Consider the following 20990-nt stretch of genomic DNA (forward strand, 5'->3'; position numbering starts at 1 on the left):
TATTTCTTTCAGATTAGTATTAATCCATGATGTACCAATACTACAATCTGTGGAAGAGAGGATAGAATATGAAAATAAATACAAGGGAGAGAAAGATATACTGTTTACCTACCAGAAAGCTATCGGGACATTTGGTAATTATTTTGGCTCGCTTCAACAATGTTGTTAGACTAGTACTGGTGAAAATAAATAAAGTTTTAGTACACAATGAGATAGTCTCCTCTCCTGTAACCTTTTCTGCAGGGCTGTTTTAACGACTTCTGATTTAATGCCTTTTGATTTAATGCCTTCTTCAATATTTCAATTTACAGTTGCAACAAATCATAAATGCTTATGACAGGTGTTTCCAACAGTGATGATCTATTGACTCTAAATGTTTCCATAGTTTACATGTCAAAGTTTGTGATTAGATCAATTTCAGATGAACCACTAATGTTAAGTCAAAGATATTTGGTATGTAGTTGTATAAGAATTTGCAAGTCTCATTTCCGTGGAGATTATATGGACCTGTACCCTCATAATGGTGCATTGACTTTGAAACTTTTGCATAGTTTACAAGATAAAGGTTGTGTTAACGTTTAGGTTAGTTTAAAAGGAACCACTTACAGTGGCGGATCCAGAAATTTTCATAAGTGGGGGCCCACTGACTGTTTAAGAGGGGGCCCGCTCCAGTCATGCTTCAGTGATTCCCTATGTAATCAACCAATTTTTTCCCCAAAAAAAAGGGGCCTGGGCCCCCCCTCCTAAATCTGCTTCTGACTTATGATATATCCGGAACCACTTATGATAAGTCAATGGTATTGGTATTCAGTTTTAAAAGCATTGTCATTTCTCATATTCATGGATGTTATTTGGCCCTTCACCTTCTGTCCGAGTTCATTGAATTTGAATGTTTTGCATAGTTTACATGTTTAAATACTGCTATTTTAATTTCAACATTTACATTATACATTGTACTATCAAAATTACAAAAAAGCGAGACATATCTCTGTGTCAACAGTTTAATAAAAAAAGTGTTATTTTGGTAGAACTCAAAATTATTAAATCATATTTAAAAGCCATACTTTAGAAAATGGTATGTCCTTGTCAATTTCTGGTTTTTGGAAAGATTGGAACTTGTTCCAATTCTTTCCTAAGGTAGCAATAAACAGTTAGGAAAAAATATTAAAATTTTCCCTCATAAATTTTACCATCCCCTTTTCATTGCCTTCTTGCAATATTAAGCTTACTATTTGTGTCATATATGTGCATATGTATGTAATCAGAATCTTCCATAGATTTCATATCCAGTATATAAAATGGTAAAATATAATTTCTTTTTGGTGTATCCATGGCAACAATCTGCATTTTTTTGTTATAAAATATAGCAAAAAGGGGGGAAAAGATGTCACATATTTCCCCAAAATTTGACCAAAAGTAGAATTTCAATCACTTCAAGTAATACCTTTTCTGAAACTGGTTACATATATATTTCAATAAATCCAATGAAAATCATATGTCTTTCATCTCATTTTTTTGTAAAATTGCGTCAAAAACTTTGTGTAGAAAAAAAATGTTTGCAAACATTACAATTTCTGGACCAATGACCGGTCTAGCTATGAAAATACGGAGAGTCAAACAGAAAATAGCCCATAAAACATGTAAAATATAATCTTGATGTTCTTATAAACCACCTTTGAAGGCTAAATTAGTACTCAGCTGTCTAAAAATGAATTTTATTACACAATAACTTTCATATTTGAAAAATCCTCCGGGGCCAAAATGCGAAACCAAACTCCTAACTGTATTGCTACCTAAGGCACCGGCCTCCAAACAGAAAGTGGACAGATTAGCTACTACATCTATACACACTGACATAAAGTTCCCAATTGTTCTCATGTCTGTGTACATATGCACAAGTGAACTGGAAAGAAATTTGGTTACATCTTAATTTAGAGTATTTTTTTCAAAAAGAATAGACATTACTTCGTTTTTTCAATTTCTGGCTTAGTTTTGTCTTTTAACTTAAGTGTATTGATACATTAACAGTATGATTGACAACTGTCATGATCAAGGTACAATTAAACACAAAGGGTGGGACAATAATTGGAATTCTATATAGACTCTTCCTCCTTAATGCCAATCATAATTGACCAAATGAAATGAAAATAAATGAGTTTATACATAACATGGCAGACCACTCAATACACAAACTTTGACCTCATTAATATCTGATATAATTTTATCTATATAGGTCAGTCTCTGTCTTCATGTTAAATCGAAAACTAACAAATACTAAATGGGGATTTCTTTAATAAAATTATATACAGATGATAGATTTTTTCCTTTACCTATATATATCTTTTGATTTACATTGCATTAAACAAACGATCTGTAAATCTTGTTTGAAAGATGATTACCGGTAAGTAAGGATTAATACATAACTCTTTTTTTTAGAAAAGACCAAAATGAAAATCTGTATGAGTAAAGAATCCGTGGTGTCTGTTTTTCTTGCAAAATCTGTGCAACAATTATCTGTAATTAATCCATAATTTTAATAGGTTGCATTATAAGAGAAGGTATTAGTATATTTGAATAATGTGAGGTAATATATTTTTTCAATGAAATAAATAAGAATTTGCCTCAAAAATTAAGTCTCCTTTGGACAATAGAATAAAAACATCATATTAAGTTTATTGATGTGAAAATGACCCTTTGTCAACCATGCATCTTCAATGTCATATATTATTGTGTAAATTAAAATCAATAAGCTATACTTAGCAATGTTTGAACACAGAGTAACAGACATGCCCACCAAACAACAATTCACAGGTTAATTTTGGGAGATGAAAAAAGGACTTAAGTTTCAGGTCTCTTTAACCATTGATCCCAGGTTTACCGAGAAACTACAATGATATTTTTTTTACTAGGTAATTTCTTCTGTTTCAAAAAATATAAACATTAAGTTGCAATCAAAAAGAAGTTATTATGCAAATTTAGTGACCCACTGACATAAATCTATTACTGAAAAATTGCTTATTCTAAAAATCTGCAGTAATATAACTAACAAATATGCAATAGTGCTATAGCAAGTTTTTGTTGTCCACCATCACTGCTATGGAAGTGTAAAATATGATTGAAATTATATGCACAATTCTTCCAATCTTTCCATTAGTGATTTTAGATCACTTTGATTGTTGTTGTTGTCCCATCTACAATAGTACTGGCTTTATGTTTTCTTGTCATTGTGTCTGTCTGTTTGTTCGTCTGTCCCAAATAAGGTTAAAGTTTAGAGTTAAGGCAGGTTAAAGTTTAGGTTTAAGGCAGGTTAAAGTTTAGGTTTAAGGCAGGTTAAAGTTTAGAGTTAAGGCAGGTTAAAGTTTAGAGTTAAGGCAGGTTAAAGTTTATGTTTAAGGCAGGTTAAAGTTTTGCTTTATGGTAGTTTACTATGAAGTTGGGACCACATCGACTTGAATCTTAGTACACATGTTCATTATAATGTAAACTTTTAAAACTTCATACCAAAGTTATGGTTTTAACCCAGATTTTGTGGTTAACTGAACATGGAAATGAGAAAGTGTGGGTGTGCCATTATGTCAAATGGACATGTATTCTTGTTAACACTTTATTTAGATAATCTCTTGCTTTGAGTATGTAAATAATCTTTCAAACAGAAAGAATTATAACATCAATTGATTTTTCAAGTAAAACTCAGCATTATATATTTGACTGTGTAAATTACAATTTGTACAGACTTTTTGGACAATTTATCAGTTTTTGATATGCTTCGTCTTTCACCAGATGACACAAGTTGATCTTCTATAATTAAGAAGCTTGATGTTTTACTCACAGTTTTATATAATTCAATCTAACATTAAACACTATATTTGGTCTAAAGCTGCAAACAAGGACACTAGATTGGGTTAGATTCTATTTGTATTATTTGGCTTGCATAAAATTTTAAGTAACCAAATGTCTTTTAGTGTCCTTAAATTTAAAGTTTGTATTAGTGTTAAATACAAGACTGTAGCATGTTGTCATGTTAATATGACAGTGATAAATTATAACCAAAAAAAAACTGAATGAAAAAGACTGCTGACATGCACATCAAGGTGTAAAGACATATACGGAGATAGATGTGCTTTGTACAAATTGAAATTGTGTGATAATAACTAAATAGTATATGTTTTCATATGTAAATTATAATTTGTACAGACTTTTGTTTAGTTTATTGGGTTTAACACTGATACAAAGTTTATATATAAGGAAGCTAAAATATATTTGGGGACTTGAAATTGTATGCAAGCCTAAAAATACAAATAGAATCTTACCCAATAAACTGTACAAAAAGTCTGTACAAATTATAATTTACATATGCAAACATATACTACTTAGTTATTTTTGAAAAATGAATTGATGTTATAATTTTTAATTCTGTGCTTGTTTTGTCCAACTAAGTTAAGAGTTTCACAAAATATTGATAACTTTAATTTGTACAAAACACATATATCTCTTTATATGTATTTACTCCTTGATTTGCAGCTCAGTAGTATTTTTCATGTTTTTTGTTTGTTAATAAAGGTTTAACTGTACATGTTATACTCTCTAAAAGTTATACCATGATTAAAAAATAATGAAAATGTGTTTGATTTATAGAACATAGGATCTTTATGGAAGTGGCCTTTGCTTATCATGATAAATTTAAGTTTGCTGTGTGCACTAATAAACAGGCTATACAAGATCTTAAGTAAGTATTTGTTTTTTACTACTTCCACAATTGTTAAACAACAACAACAAAAAACACTTTAGGAAATTTTTATAACAGACAACAAAAAGCCAGCAATAAGTTAAACAATACATATTAATGTAGGAAAGAATGCTTGAAGTTCTTCTTTGTTGACAAGTAAACATAATTTCTAAATTTCATGCTTTGAAGTGTAGAAAAGTTGCGACTTTTTATAGTCTTATTGTTGTAATTTTAGGTCTGACATACAACACTGTCATGATCAGTGTAGAAAATGTAATGCCAGAAGTAATATGTATATGGGAAGCAATTAAATTGAACAGTTTATTCATGGACAACAGACATATTTAATTTTAATTACAGTGTATAACATCTACCAAAGTATAAATGTTTCCTAAAAATGATTTCAGATTCTTGTAATCCCCCATGGGGCACCCCCCCCCCCCCCCCCCCAAAAAAAAAAAAAAAACCAATTAAAAAATAAAAAAAAACCACTCTATTATTCCCCCAAAAACCATAACAATTTTGTTCTTGAAATGAACAATTACTATCTCATAATGATGCCATTAAGTTAAAACTACTCTATGGAAGGATTTTCATGAAATTGATTGACAAAAATGATAGATAAGATAGAATCATAAAGGTATATGCTGAGTCAGGTTTCTGCAATCTGTCTCCAAATCTATAGATAGTTGATGAACATATTAGATTGCAATTACTGTAAGTCAAGGGCGGAAGATACAGTTTTACATTATATTGTCATTTTCATAATTTTGAAACTGCCTCAGTGGTCTCAAGGAAGCGTGGTTGCCTCGAGTGCGGGAGGTTGTCGGTTTGAACTCTGGCCAGGTCAAACCAAAGAATTTAGAATTGGTATTTGCTGCTTCTCCACTAATCATTAAGGCATTAAGGAGTAAGAGCATAGACTGGTCGGCTCAGAGTCAGAATAATGTGTCCGGGTAAGGTGACATGTCTTCCTGCGGACTGTTACCTTGTGAACTAGCACGTTACAAATCTGGTTCAGCGTGCCGGTCTAGTACAAAGCAGGGTCAATATGAATATTACATTAACATCATAACATGTTCTCGTCCTGAATATGCATACTAATTTGCCACTGGACATTAAGTAGCCATCCGTCATCATCATCATCATAATTTTGAAATATCTAATAGGCCTGGGCGAGTTATAAAAAAAATCACCAAATAAAACATAGGTGACCGTCCTTGTTTTCAAGAAAATCAAGGCTGAAAATTAGGGATTTTTACACTTATGTAAAAAAGATAAGCCAAGTTATAAAAAATTTGAAGATAAATCACGATTAATCCTAAAAGTTGCGTCCCCCCTTGGTAACCTCAACGTTAGCGAAAAATACATAATGTGGCTAGCTGACTATTTCGACATCTCCCGCCAATTACCCCTGCAAGGCAACTATTGGCAACATTTTTCAACTGTAATGTATTGCTTAAAAAGAGGTACCTTAAATAGTAATATTGTTCCAACTTCCAAACGTCTCAGGTATAGTTATTGCTTATTGTTGAATTTCTTTACGGCTTAAGTAAAAGACTTGTGGCAATTTAGAGCTAGACATGCCGGTACTGTGTACACACTCGTGTATTGTTTAAGACCATATGTTGACCTCTAGATGTATTTTGTTTTGGTTGGATGGCTGCTGTTTCATTGGCATACCCCCAAAACATCCTTTATTCAAATTTAAATTTTTTTTAAAGAATTTCATTCATCAAATCAAACTTATAAGGGTGAATGCTTACAGTTGAAGAAAACTTTGAAATTTTTTATGATTTTTGATCTAGCAAAAATGATTGAATTCATATCTGGAAGACATCACATGTTACCTATAGGCTATACTTCCCCCATAACTATGGTTTTGGATTTTGTGTTGTGTTTAATTTCTTATAATTTCCGTAGACTTTCATCCCATGTATATATACCTAAAATGTTAGAATCAAATGCAATTATCTTAAGGGCGTAGAAGTTGAGGTGTGTGAGGAACATAAGTTAGAGCATCATTTATATTGAATATAGTTCTAGTAAGGTTTTTTTAAATTACACACATGACATCCACTGAAAGTGATGTTTTGGGGGGAATTCGAATGCATAATGTTGCACAAAGAGTTAACTCCCTTGAAGCTGTATCGGATGCCCTTAAGCTGTGATTTACATGTTATATTCATTTCAACTTAAAAAATTATTATTTCAGTGACAGTTCATTCAATCCAACAGAGAAGTCTATATATGTACTTAGATGTAAAAATTGGACCCAAAAGGATCTGAAATGTCCCTATTTTAAATACAGCAAGAAGTATGATCTTGCATCATTGGCTAGCTTTGTCAAGAGCCTTACATACCCAAAAGTGGTAAGAATATTTTTATGTGGTCAAATTGTGGTAACGAAATACAGTGTCCAGTTCAGTATTGTACTTCAATGTTGGACCTATATATGTTCTTAATGTCAAAGAGACAACAACCCAACTTAAGAGCAGAAAACAGCCCAATGGGTCTTCAACGCATAAGAAATTCAAGCACCTTGAGGAGAGCTTCAGCTGGGCCCCTAAACAATAATGTATACTAGTTCAACGAAATGGATGCCACACTAAAATCGAAACATACAAATGAACCAAAATTTAAAAAAACACATAAGACTAATAAAGGCTAGAGATTCCTGACTTGAACAGGTGCAAAAATGCGGCTGGGTCAAACATGTTTCGTCTGAGTTTGAATTTAGAATAGGTAACAGAAAAACTAAGCAAAATTACAATGATTAACATATATTAACAAAGGACTACTAGCAGTTACTGACATGCCATCTCCAGACTGCAATTAAACTGATTGAAAAATAATGCCTTCATCATATGAAAATCGACCACGATCCCTCACATTAGGGTTTTAGTATCATGCCATCTAAATTATACGAGAAGAACAAAACCCTTATAAATTTTGCTTTGAAGTCTATTGCTCTGTATTATATTTACTACATACACTTCTTGTTTCAATAACATTTAATCTCTGCAATATATGGTCTTAAATTATCTCTATCATTGTTAAAGATGCTTTGAAATGCATGCCATTAAAGTCATGGTGGTCACTGCAACTGAAAATAAATCTTTGAAATAATTTCAAAGACATTTTTTAAGCCCCCGCCCGCAATAGCGGAGAACATAAATTAGTTTCTAAATTGGTTTCCATTCTCTAACTTTAGTTTGCCTCAACCAAATGTTATGAAACTTATACACAATGCTTATTGCCACAAAACTCAGATCAAGTACAAATTTGGATGGTGTCGCTTTTACCGTTCTGGAGTTCATAAATGGAAAATATGCTGAATTTTTCGTTTCCGTTCTTTAACTTTAGTTTGCCTCAACCAAATGTTATGAAACTTATACACAATGCTTATTACCACAAAACACAGATCAAGGTCGAATTAGGGTGGCATCACTTTATCAATTCTCTAGTTATGTCCCTTTATAATGCTATATGCAAGTGAGGACATCATCTGTGTCCCATGGACACATTCTCCATTTATTTTTAAATACATTTTATGGAAATATTGAGTTATTGTGGAATTTATCATTTTAAAATCAAGAAAACATAATACATACCACAAAAAAGAGAGAATAGGTATAGATTTAGCTTTATAATTGACTAATATAAGTATGAGGATATGTGGTATGATTACCAATGAGACAACTATATATAATGTTAACATTTTCCAGTTTATGATGCCTTCTGAAGATATAGAGATACCCTTCTATCAAGATAAAGGACCACCTGTAGGATATTTCTTCTATGACAAAGATTCTAAAGACACTGTTTTAAGTGCAGCCAATGACACAGCTGATGCTTTTTTCACAAATCTGGGAATAGTTGCTGTTGATGTGTAAGTTATATCATATAGTAATTAGGATATAATAAAGGAGATGTGGTATGATTGCCTATGAGACAACGTTTCACCAGAGTTAGACTATTGTATATGAATTTTTTCTCTCAGTATATTTATTTTCATGAAGTATACTGTAGGGATATTTTTGTGAAATAAATACACACAAATTAAATTTTTTTTATGTGTATGCAAACACATTTGAATTACCATCACCTTGATTAATCACTTTACCTGTATGTTTTACTGACTCAAGGTCTTTGAGTTAATAAGTAACTTGGTGGTATGACCTAAATTGACCCTTTTACAAATTACTTTAAAAAATAAAAAGTAAATTTTATGACCTAAACAAAAATAACACCTGTTTCATCTGCTTTAAATTATAGCATTGTATAGAATGCATTTTATATTGCAGAGACAATGTATCACCTAAAGAAAAAAGAGAACTTGTTATTGATGGAAGTTTTCCTGCTGTGGCATTTCATAAAAGAAATATGGTTTGTTATTGATCCAGGCATTCAAAAGAGATTTTTTGTTTGCCATGTCAAACATATCTTTTATAAATCATTTAATGGTTAGAAAAAAAAAATCCTGACCTCGAGGAAAACAAATGATAATTCATGAAATATAAGTATGAATTATTTATGGTATTTTTTATATCATCATTTGGAGCAGCCCAAAGTTAGTTTTGGGCTGGACTGATATCAGGGGACAATGGCATCTGATAACAACACATTGATTAATCTTTAATCCCCCTTATATGATGATAAGTGTATAATGTATGGACTATAATGGGTCATGTTTTGAAGTTGACACATCAATTGTATGTTGATTTTTTGAACACCACTTTGTCAGATTTCCAACAGAGTTGCTTAGTTATATTCTATGTTTTCTATACACGACAAAATAATTGGAAAACAGTTATTTTTTTCCCAAGTTGCACCGATTGTGAGCTTGATTTTAATTCTTTTAGTTGCTCCTATTTGACCTAGTACCAGAATGTTCTACCACAAAGTAGGTAACCTGTTGAAAAATTATATACTCTGGAGGCAAAAGGTGGTAATATGAAAACAGTCTATTGATTAATGCTACAAATAGGATCAAGTACAAGTTTTACAAAATGTCTGAAGTCTTCTATATTTATATATATATACGCAATCCAACGCAATCATAGGTTTGAACGTTGTTTTCAATTTAGACTTTTTTATAATTTTTCGTTTGGGCTTGTATTATATTTGCCTTCGGGTTTATATAATCCGTTCATCCTATTTCAACTCTTCAAAATTCAAGAGTCAATTCTTAATTGAGGTAAATTATATGGCCTTCCAAATACCGTTTCGATTCCTAACATCAATGAAGAGACATTAATTGTTGAAATCCGGATATGGTGTACCAATTTTTGCGCCTCATGTTTGCGGTATACCATCTTTTCCGCAAGTTTATTGTTTTCTGTTTGGTATTAAATTAATAATTAAGATCTGTTTTGTTACATCTGGTGATCTGTTCATTTGGAAATCGCCAAGGCAGTCAGCAGGGTTTAAGAACATCTGTTGTTCGACCTGCGAGTCAAATGTGTTTTGTTAAAATATACTATTTCACTTTTTTGGTCTTTTGGAAAATGTTGTTTGTGCTGTATTTAGACCCCTCTACCAAGAAATTTGTTTTGCATGCACACGTATAAAAATTGCGGTTTTTATCCAACGCAATCATAGGTTTGAACGTTGTTTTCAATTTAGACTTGTGTATATATATATATATTTTTTGGTCTTTTGGAAAATGTTGAATGTGCTGTATTTAGACCCCTCTACCAAGAAATTTGTTTTGCATACACACGTATAAAAATTGCGGTTTTTATCCAACTCAATCATAGGTTTGAACGTTGTTTTCAATTTAGACTTGTTTATATATATATACACAACGATATTAACAGTATTATATTATTTTGAGCATGCACATACAACAGTAATATATTGTAACTTTAGTGTAAATAAAACCTTTATAAATTATGGGTATAACTAAAATGATTTTGGAATGTAGAAAACGTGAACATGTGAAGATAGATACCATTTTCTAGTTTGGTTGTTGTATGCAGGAAGTAGTAATTGGGAAAGAGAAGAAAAAGTAGCATAATTGACAGTGCTATTGAAAGATTTATTTGCCAAACAATTCTGTCCTGATTTTCAGTTACTCGGAAGTAGTCACAATTTTCCAGTTAAGTCCCATGCCTTCCCTATATTTATACAGGTTATATATTTTTGCCCCGCCACTAGGCAGAGGGGGCATCAAGTGTTACCCTTGTCTGTCCATCTACATTGTTCCAAAATCAGTTTCCGTTCTCTAACTTTAGTTTGTCTCATCCAAATGTTATGAAACTTAAACACAATGCTGATTACCATAAAACACAGATCAAGTTCGATTTTGGGTGGTGTCACTTCTACAGTTCTCTAGTTATGCCGTTTATAATGTTATATGCAAGCGGGGGCATCATCTGTGTCCCATGGACACATTCTCCATTTAATAGCTCACCTGACCCAAAGGGTCAAGTGAGCTTTTCTCATCACTTGGTGTCTGTCATCCGTCGTCATCGTCCGTCGTTGTTAACTTTTACAAAACTCTTCCTCTCTGAAACCACTGGGCCAAATTAAACCAAACTTGGCCTAAATCATCCTTAGGGTATCTTGTTTAAAAAAATGTATTCGATGACCCTGCCCACCAATCAAGATGGCCACCATGGCTAAAAACAGAACATAGGAGTAAAATGCAGTTTTTGGCTTATATCTCTGAAACTAAAGCATTTAGAGCAAATCTGACATGGGGTGGAAAAATGTTCATCGGTCAAGATCTATCTGCCCTGAAATATTCAGACGAATCAGATTACCCATTGTTGGGTTGCTGCCCCTAAATTGGTAATTTTAGGAAATTTTGCAGTTTTTGGTTATTATCTTGAATATTATAATATATAGAGATATACTGTAAACAAAATATTCAGCAAAGTAAGATCTACATATAAGTCAACATGACCATAATTTTCAATTGATTCCTTAAGGAGTTATTGCCCTTTAAAGTCAATTTTTCACAATTTTTTGTTAATTTTTGTAATCTTTTACAATAATTTTTTCCTCAAATTACTTGGCCAAGTTAAACCATACTTGGCCTAAATCATCCTTAGGGTATCTAGTTTAAAAAATGTATCCGATGACCATGCCCACCTACCAAGATGGCCACCATGGCTAAAAATTGAACATAGAGGTAAAATGCAGTTTTTGGCTTATATCTCTGAAACGAAAGCATTTAAAGCAAATCTAATGGGGTTAAAATGTTCATCAGGTCAATTGAACCGCTAAGGAGTTATTGCTGTTTAAAGTCAATTTTTCGTAAATTTTTTTAATCTTTTACATAAATCTTCTCCTCTTAATCTATTTGGCCAAATGGAATTAAACTTAGCCACAATTATTATTAGAGTATCTTGATTGAAAAATGTATCCGATTACCCTGCCATAGAACCAAGATGGTCCCCATTGGTAAAAATAGAACATAGGGGTTTAGTATAGAAGTCTATGGGAAAAATGTAAAAAAACAGTTTCAAATGGTCACAACTTGATAGCTAATTTAAATAATGATAAGGGGTCTTCAGTAACTCTTGTAAGACCACAATGGGATGACTTTATTTTTTTGTCAGGGGGTGCAATTTTTTCAGGGGGGTGCTAATAATTTCTCCTTGATATGTTCCATTTTCTGAATTATTCAGTGTTACTTTTTCTATAAACCATTATTATAGCTTTTCTTTCAGCATACTTATATTGGGTGAATGCCTCCCAGACCCAGGGGTTAGTCCGGGTCAGGGGAACCCCTGCCCAAATTTTTTTTGAACGGTGTTCCATAAAACATTTAAAGGCATTTTCAGCATTATACAGGCTCTGGGTGAAATAAATTTTGGAACGTAGGAAAGGAAATTTTTTATTTTTTGTTAATTATCTTGAATATCATTATAGATTGAGATATACTGTAAACAGCAAGAATATCAAACAAAGAAAGATCTACAAATAAGTTAACATGACCAATTGGCAATTGACATCTTATTGGAGTTATGGTCCTTTAAAGTTATTTTCTGCAATTTATTGGTAATTTTTGTAAATCTTTTCAAAAATCTTCTGCTTTTAATTCAACTACAGGTCCAAATTAAACCAAACTTGGCCGCAATCATTATTAGGGTATCTATAGGATTTTAACCTTATTTTACATGATTTCCAAAACCACAGTAGATACAGGTGAGCGACACAGGCTCTTGAGAGCCTCTAGTTTATTTATGCCTTGAATTTGCAGATAATATTTTCGGCTTTCAACCGTTGTTGAATAAATTGTTTTTCTGTACAGGAAAAGCCAGTATTTATGGAAGGAGATTGGGGGGAATTACCGAAAATCCATCAGTTCTTTATAGAACAACTGAATAGACAAGATCCTTATGAGTTTGAGACGGAGAGTCATTCAGGATCCGATTTCATCACATCTGAAGATATGGAAGAAGATGGCAGAGAATTTAGTGAACAAGAACAGTTTGGGGATGATGAGATTGAGGAAGGTATTGTGTACTAATGATGCTTTGATAATGAAGGAAGTTAGAAAATGTCTTTACATTTTACAGCTAAACCACTGTTAATTCAGAAATTATTGTAAGGTTTTTATTAATGCGAATAATGTGGAAGAGTGAGTATTGCAATAATAAAATCTTGCGTTCTGAAATCTGATACATATATCTGTATGCAGATTGACCTGGAATTGCAATAGTTAGTTTCGCTTTTTTTTTACAATTCTTAAAAAATCACTATATTAAATGTATGCAATAATTTCTGAATTTACAGTATTTGAGTATACATATATATATACTTTTCCTGCATAAAAGTTTATTTTTAATTTTTGTTAGGAGAATAATGAATTCCTTATTAACAATTGTTAACTGTTAACAAACTGGTAAATTAGGGTTATCTTTCATCCTGTTGTTATCAATTCCATGGTCTGATTGATTAAACATGATCAATGCATGGGTAACCAAATGTTATATAAGTTTTATGTTCCTAACAAACAAGCAAACATAACTTCTTTTCTTTGTTCTGTAATTCATTCAAGTTAATAGAAATTTTACAGTTCATTCTTGTGTCAAAAATGTGATAGACATTAATGGAAAATTGCATTATATTATATAAATATAAATATAAAAAGATTCAAAGACAACAACACTAAAGCTATCACTAAGTTGCGGTATCTTTTATTGTGTGGACTAGTTTCGCCACGGGGGTGGCATCATCAGGACAGTTACATAATGTTATAGATTACTGAAGTACAACAATTACAGTTTACTTTGCGGTTCAACAAAAATTATAGATAACGGTATAAAAACCTGAACCTGCTGTTGCCGGGACTGAATTGCAATAGAATATAAAATGTAAAGAAATTAATAAAATGTTATACAATAGAAATAAAATTGTGGATAAATTGTATTAATGGATAATAGCACTAGGTATCCACTTTAGCTATCCTACCATATGACTACCATTGATAGGTGTTGGTTCACTTTTTTCTTTCTAAATAAATATACAAGTGACTATCAAAATGGAAGAAAATTCATCTTTAGATTCTTGCTGGAAGTAAATATTTTGTAGATGTTTTTTATACTTAAAAGCCTTATACAGATATCAAACCTAGAAGATCTGCTATGCATTCTTGATCATTGAGTCATAATTTGAGTGATTGTGCAAGATTACACTCTAAATGGAGTAGAATAAAGACTGCTTAAATGTTCATGTAGATCATAAACTTTTTAAATTTGTTGTAGTTGAGACACAAGACGATGCTGTAGCTGAGGCAGTGTACCAGTCAAGGAGGAAACTTCCACAAGTGGATCTAATAGATGCTCTGACTGACAAAACTTTCCCTACCACTATTAAAAATAAAGATCTGGTCTTTGTTTTGTTTTATCTTCCATGTAAGTATGTCACTTTTTTTAAGGTAACTTTCATTCTGTTCTTTAACTGCTGAGACCTGGATCTTTGTTTCATTGTTCCTTTCTAGTTTACTGCATGTGTTGAAATGTCAGGATCATATCATGCTGCCATCAGCATAGACCTATAGCGGGGGCAATAAGTGTTACCATTGACCGTCCGTCCATCCATCTGTCCATCCTTCCATCCATCTTTCCGTCTGTCCCATTTTTGTTATGGCACTCTAACTTTAGCTTGCCACCTGCAAATTTTCTGAAACTCATACACAATGCTAAGAACCAAAACACACAGACAGAGTTTGAATTTCGAATGTGAGTCATTTACTGTTCTAGAGTTATGCCCCTTTTTAAATTGCAAAAAGTAAAAGTAAATTTACAACGATGCATGAACAAAACAGACATAATAGGTAACATTGTCAAAATATAGGTACAGCAGTCATCACTGTGTCACAATCTCAAAACAAACAGACATTTAACAAAGAAGCACAAAAAGCATCTATTAAATTTAACAACCACATTCATTGCTTACTTATATATGTATTATAATTCAACCCATAAAGGATTGAAATATTTAAAGTCCTGTGACTGCATTCACATCTACTCTTAGTGTAGAGTCGCGTGTTTGACGCCAGAATATGTAAACTTCACACAGGAAGAAATATAAAATTATTTTGTCGTTCAAAGTATTTTCAAAATTATAATTTCACATGGGGAATGGTGGTATACAGGGTTGAAAAATCAAAAGTTTTTGTTAGAACTAATTTCAGAAAAAGACCGAGATTTAGAATTATCCAGAAGATCTTTAGAATTTTTAAGAATCCACATATGGTTAATACCACTACGCCAGTAAAAATAATTTTGTCGTTCAAAGTGTTTTCAAAATTATAATAGAACAATAACATAATGGTATTATAATAGAACAATAACAAAATGGTGGGATCTTTAAAAGTACAGAGCCACATCATATGTACCAAAGAAACACATAAAGTCACACGCACAAAACACACCAGCAAAAATGAAAGATAATACAAACACATTGACGGGATGTATAATTACCGAGCCACGTCAAGGTGGGGCATTCGTGTCCTTGGACACATTCTTCTTTTATTTACAATAATTTTCTGTTCCTATTTCTGAGGCCTTGTTTGAAAATTATAGTTTTTGTTTTACACATGTTATATTCTTTCATTTAATGCTTTCATCAAATTCTGAGCAGATTGTACGTTAGTTATAATTAAAATTACAAGTAACTTCATATCTTTCCATTTATATTCTTAAGAAAATATAAAATACAGCTTATCAGCTTATTTTATTTCAAACTATCGATACATGATTATTCATATAAACTTTATTAATGTTATAATATTATCAAATCTTATATATATTGTGTTTATGCAATCTGTTTATCATTACTTAGTTGGCATCCATGTGCCTTTTCAATGAAGGCTATTTAGAGTAAAGGCAATGTCCTTTTGCCTTTCCTCGTTTTTGATTTGTCAAGCAGGCTACAACCCTACATCTGTATATAAGTTAAATACTTTTTTTTAGGCCAATTTATGTACAATCTGTTCACTGCATTCTGATATTAAATAGAAATTATTGATTGATTATTTTTTTTAAAATTACATAGTTATAAGAAAAATTTACGGATTTATTATTATTCCTGGGATACCAATTTTCATGGTTTTCATGGGTATAAGGTAACCATTAATTTAAATGTACAATGAAGTACACATTTTCCATGGGCTTGAAAGCAGAATTTGGGAAAAAAGCAATATCCAAGAAATACAATCTATTGCTCAATCCTGAAAAAATTGATATCCACAAAAAACAAATGAATTCACAGTAGGCATATGCTTTTGTTTGTGAATTTGTTCTTTTATGGTAAAATATTTTGCTTTATTAAGTTGATGACAAGAGCATGGCATTCTTGTATGCGTATGCTGATGCTTCTAAGGAGATAGAAAGTGACCCAGCTCGACCTCTGACACGGGTCAATTGTCATGATTGGACAGATGTCTGTGGTAATGAAAAGATTAACATATATCCTACCATGAGGATGTACCGTAATGGAAAGATGTTGAAAGATTACAAAGGGTTGTTAGATAGCCAAGCTGTCGTTACAACTGTCAAATTGTAAGTTTTTAATGAATTACTCTGAATTATTTGTTATGAAAAAAGTGTGTTGTGAAAATGTAAAGTACATTTTTTCATTCTCCATTTTGAGTATGAAAAATTGTCAAACATTCTGAATATTTTATGATAGTTGTCTAGACTAAACACCTCGAAAAATTTAAAGGCTGTTGTTTGTTTGATCAACTACTATTAAAGTCATGCAAAGTTAATTCAAACTATATTTTCTTTGATACACAAAAGATTGATAGGATCACACACAGACTAAGTTCTCAAACAAACATCACTTGAAAAGAAAATGAACATGTCATCTTACCACATTGCTAAAACTTGAAATTATATATGATAAACATGTATTCAAAAAATAATTTCTGTTTTTTTTCTTCATGTAAAGGCTCAATCAGTCTAACCCAGTAAATTTAGCAGATTCAACATCAATCATGGATTTGATGAATGGGGTGTTACCAAATAGTAAACAGGTTGTTACCGAAACTGTTGTCATGGCATTGTTTGATTTGTCTCATGATAAAGGTAAAAAACTTCACATTCTTGTATGAATTATATAGATAAGTACTATTTTGTTATACATTGTTTTTTTGTGATGTTCTAATATAATGTATATATCATTGTGAGGATAAAACAACCAAAACAGACTAAAAAATAAAAAGTTTAAAAACAGAAATGAACTCATTTTTTTATACGGCCGCAAAAAATTTTGCAGTCATATATAAGTATCACGTCGTCTGCGTCGCCCGGAGACATTTGGTTTCCGGACAATAACTTAGTATATTTAAATAGAAATCTATGAAATTTAAACACAAGGTTTATAACCACAAAAGGAAGGTTGGGATTGATTTTGGGGGTTATGGTCCTAACAGTTTAGGAATTAGGGGCCAAAAAGGGGCCCAAATAAGCATTTTTCTAGTTTCCAGACAATAACTTGTGGAAAGGTGTATGGATCTCTCTGAAATTAGACCACAAGTTTCCATACCACAAAGGGATGGTTAGGATTGGCTTTGGGGGGTTATGGCTCAAACCGTTTAGGAATAAGGGGCAAAAAAGGGGGAAAAACAAGGGTTTCCTGGTTAATGGACAATTAAAAAAAAGTACAATGTTATGTTTGGATTACCTCCCTTACACTGCTTTAAAATTATGTATAAAGAAATGTTGTATTGTCTTGAGGTGATTAGCTGTCAATTTATTTTTAGAATTTACTATTAAAAATTCTGATTAAGGAATATTAATTTTAGCCATGATTATGTATGTCATTTTCTATTTTAAGACTTTTATGATGTATTTAAATGGGTAATTATGGTTGCAAACTCCATTGGAAATTTGAATTGAGATTATGACCATATCTTGAGGAAAAGATTTTTTTTTTTTGAAAAGGGGGGGGGGGGGGAGGGGGAGGTGAAAAAAAAATTGTTGTTGGGGGGGGGGGGGGGGGGTAAAAAGAGATTGTGGGGGGGACAATTTTTTCTCATTTTCTTCAAAATTTTTTTCTTTGCAAAAAAGGGGGGGGGGGGGGGGGTCAATTCGCAACAGCATAGTGTATTGCACAAAAGCAAAAAATATTGTGTCCTTTTTTGCCCCAACTGTTCAGGGTTGGACCTCTGCGGTCGTATCCAGCTGCGCTAGGCGAAGCAATTTATTTCAACATAAAAGGTCTATATTAAGCATGGATTTAAGAATGCATTCAGAACTTTTAGAAGTTATTTTAATTAACTGCATAGATGATTTTCTTCTGTAATGTAAAAGTAATAAGAAAGCAGGTGTAAAACTGTGTTCTTTTGTGAGATTAATGTTGTTATCAAGATAAAATATGAATCAATTGAGGTGTGGGGTATACATCAGCAATCTAAAGACATCGAAGGGTTATATGCAGTCTTTAACGTTAACACTACACAGATATATATAAAATGTTTATAAATCTTTCCACTTACATGGCGCATCTGTTTCACAAATATCACTATAAATGCTATTTTGTTAAAAAAAACAAGGTCATGATTTTTCAGATTACATTATGATTTACATTATGGGATGAAAAAAATACCCATTTAAATCTATATTGGCAAATATTTTCCAGTTGGGTCTGTACAATATACTTTAGAAGTGATGGCAGATTATAATTTATACACAAGACAAATTAGAGTTGTCTTTCTTACTATTACAATTTTTTGAACTATAGCTTCAGTTAAAATTTTAATGCATAGATAATGCATAGGTTTACAGATGTGAGATATCAGTACTTATCTGTTAAGACATCTACAATGATTATCAACATATGTATTCTTCTCACCAAAATATTATATATTTTCAGCATTGAAGGTATTTAAAAATGTAGCCAGTCAACTAGAAGATACTATGACCTTTGCTTACAATGATGATGGAGCTGCCAAAAAAATGTATGTTTGAATAAAGGGCTAGCTTATATAGCAATAATTCAATATAATGTACATGATACTTTTCACAAGCAAATTGCTCAAATAAATAAATCAGACAAATAATTGCAATCACAGAGTTAAGTATGTATTAAGGATACATTAATATGCATCAAAAATACAGACTAGGAAAATATTCAGACTTTATGAGTGGTGTGATGGTTCTCCTGTTTTTCTAAGTATCTAAGTTTAATGACTGTCTGTTTTTCTGAAATGTTTTGGTTCTTCTCTGCTATTAATGAATTGTTGAGGAATTTAAGAGGGTCAGATAGGCTTGTATTGTAGTTGTATCAATTTGTCAGATTAAAATGACATGTTTTACTGCAGACTATATCATTGTATTGTTCTACTGAAAAGTTTAAGTTTTGGGTTTAAGTTACAGTTCATCTTTTTCAGACCAGACTTTAAATTTACAGTTCCATCTATAGTTGTACTAAGAAGGTCTGATATTCTCAAACCACATGTAGTATATACTGGTAAAATGGAAGTTACTGATCTGAAAGATTTTATACTCAAAGCCAGTATCCCATCCATGGTAAGTCTTCTTGAAGAAACTTAGAATACTTCCACAGTTGTGGAAGGGAGAGAATTAATTGAAACATGTAGTATATACTGGTAAAATGGAAGTTACTGATCTGAAAGATTTTATACTCAAAGCCAGTATCCCATCCATGGTAAGTCTTCTTGAAGAAACTTAGAATACTTCCACAGTTGTGGAAGGGAGAGAATTAATTGAAACATGTAGTATATACTGGTAAAATGGAAGTTACTGATCTGAAAGATTTTATACTCAAAGCCAGTATCCCATCCATGGTAAGTCTTCTTGAAGAAACTTAGAATACTTCCACAGTTGTGGAAGGGAGAGAATTAATTGAAACATGTAGTATATACTGGTAAAATGGAAGTTACTGATCTGAAAGACTTTATACTCAAAGCCAGTATCCCATCCATGGTAAGTCTTCTTGAAGAAACTTAGAATACTTCCACAGTTGTGGAAGGGAGAAAATTAATTGAAACATGTAGTATATACTGGTAAAATGGAAGTTACTGATCTGAAAGATTTTATACTCAAAGCCAGTATCCCATCCATGGTAAGTCTTCTTGAAGAAACTTAGAATACTTCCACAGTTGTGGAAGGGAGAGAATTAATTGAAACATGTAGTATATACTGGTAAAATGGAAGTTACTTATCTGAAAGATTTTATACTCAAAGCCAGTATCCCATCCATGGTAAGTCTTCTTGAAGAAACTTAGAATACTACCACAGTTGTGGAAGGGAGAGAATTAATTGAAATATGTAGTATATACTGGTAAAATGGAAGTTACTGATCTGAAAGATTTTATACTCAAAGCCAGTATCCCATCCATGGTAAGTCTTCTTGAAGAAACTTAGAATACTTCCACAGTTGTGGAAGGGAGAGATTTAATTGAAACTAAAGTTTTCTATGATTGTTATGCTTTTGATCATTTCAAAACGTGCTACCAATGAAAATCAGTGTATTCTCAATAAAAATTTGCTATTTAAAGAGACATGGTATTCCTATATTGATTGCCTAGTCAAGTCTTCATTTCAGCTTAATAAACAATTATAACAACATGGCCTTTATCAAAGGGAGTTTACAGTTTCAGATGTAAATTTTGAAATTATTTCTCATTTTATAAAAAAAATATGATTTGCATGAAAATTTGACCTATATAATTTTTCTGTATTTACCAAAAAGTATGTTTTTTTATTATATGATGAAAATATGACATAAGGAATATAACAATAATTGAAACTCATATTTAAATTTATTTATATGC

General features: G+C 31.8%; 1 protein-coding gene across 1 annotated transcript in view; it reads left to right on the forward strand.

Moving 5' to 3' along the window:
• The window catches only part of LOC127698454 (thioredoxin domain-containing protein 16-like), a 43043-nt gene that overhangs the window by 9387 nt on the left and 12666 nt on the right, over window positions 1-20990 (forward strand). Inside the window, exons 4-14 of the mRNA XM_052201906.1 lie at window positions 13-134; window positions 4636-4726; window positions 6942-7098; window positions 8455-8618; window positions 9034-9115; window positions 12993-13197; window positions 14449-14598; window positions 16521-16749; window positions 17141-17277; window positions 19067-19151; window positions 19584-19722. Coding sequence (XP_052057866.1) covers window positions 13-134; window positions 4636-4726; window positions 6942-7098; window positions 8455-8618; window positions 9034-9115; window positions 12993-13197; window positions 14449-14598; window positions 16521-16749; window positions 17141-17277; window positions 19067-19151; window positions 19584-19722 — 1561 coding nt within the window. The remainder of the gene's footprint in view (window positions 1-12; window positions 135-4635; window positions 4727-6941; window positions 7099-8454; window positions 8619-9033; window positions 9116-12992; window positions 13198-14448; window positions 14599-16520; window positions 16750-17140; window positions 17278-19066; window positions 19152-19583; window positions 19723-20990) is intronic.

Source organism: Mytilus californianus, unplaced genomic scaffold (assembly GCF_021869535.1).
Source record: "Mytilus californianus isolate M0D057914Y unplaced genomic scaffold, xbMytCali1.0.p SCAF_4, whole genome shotgun sequence".
Classification (NCBI taxonomy): Eukaryota; Metazoa; Mollusca; class Bivalvia; order Mytilida; family Mytilidae; genus Mytilus; species Mytilus californianus.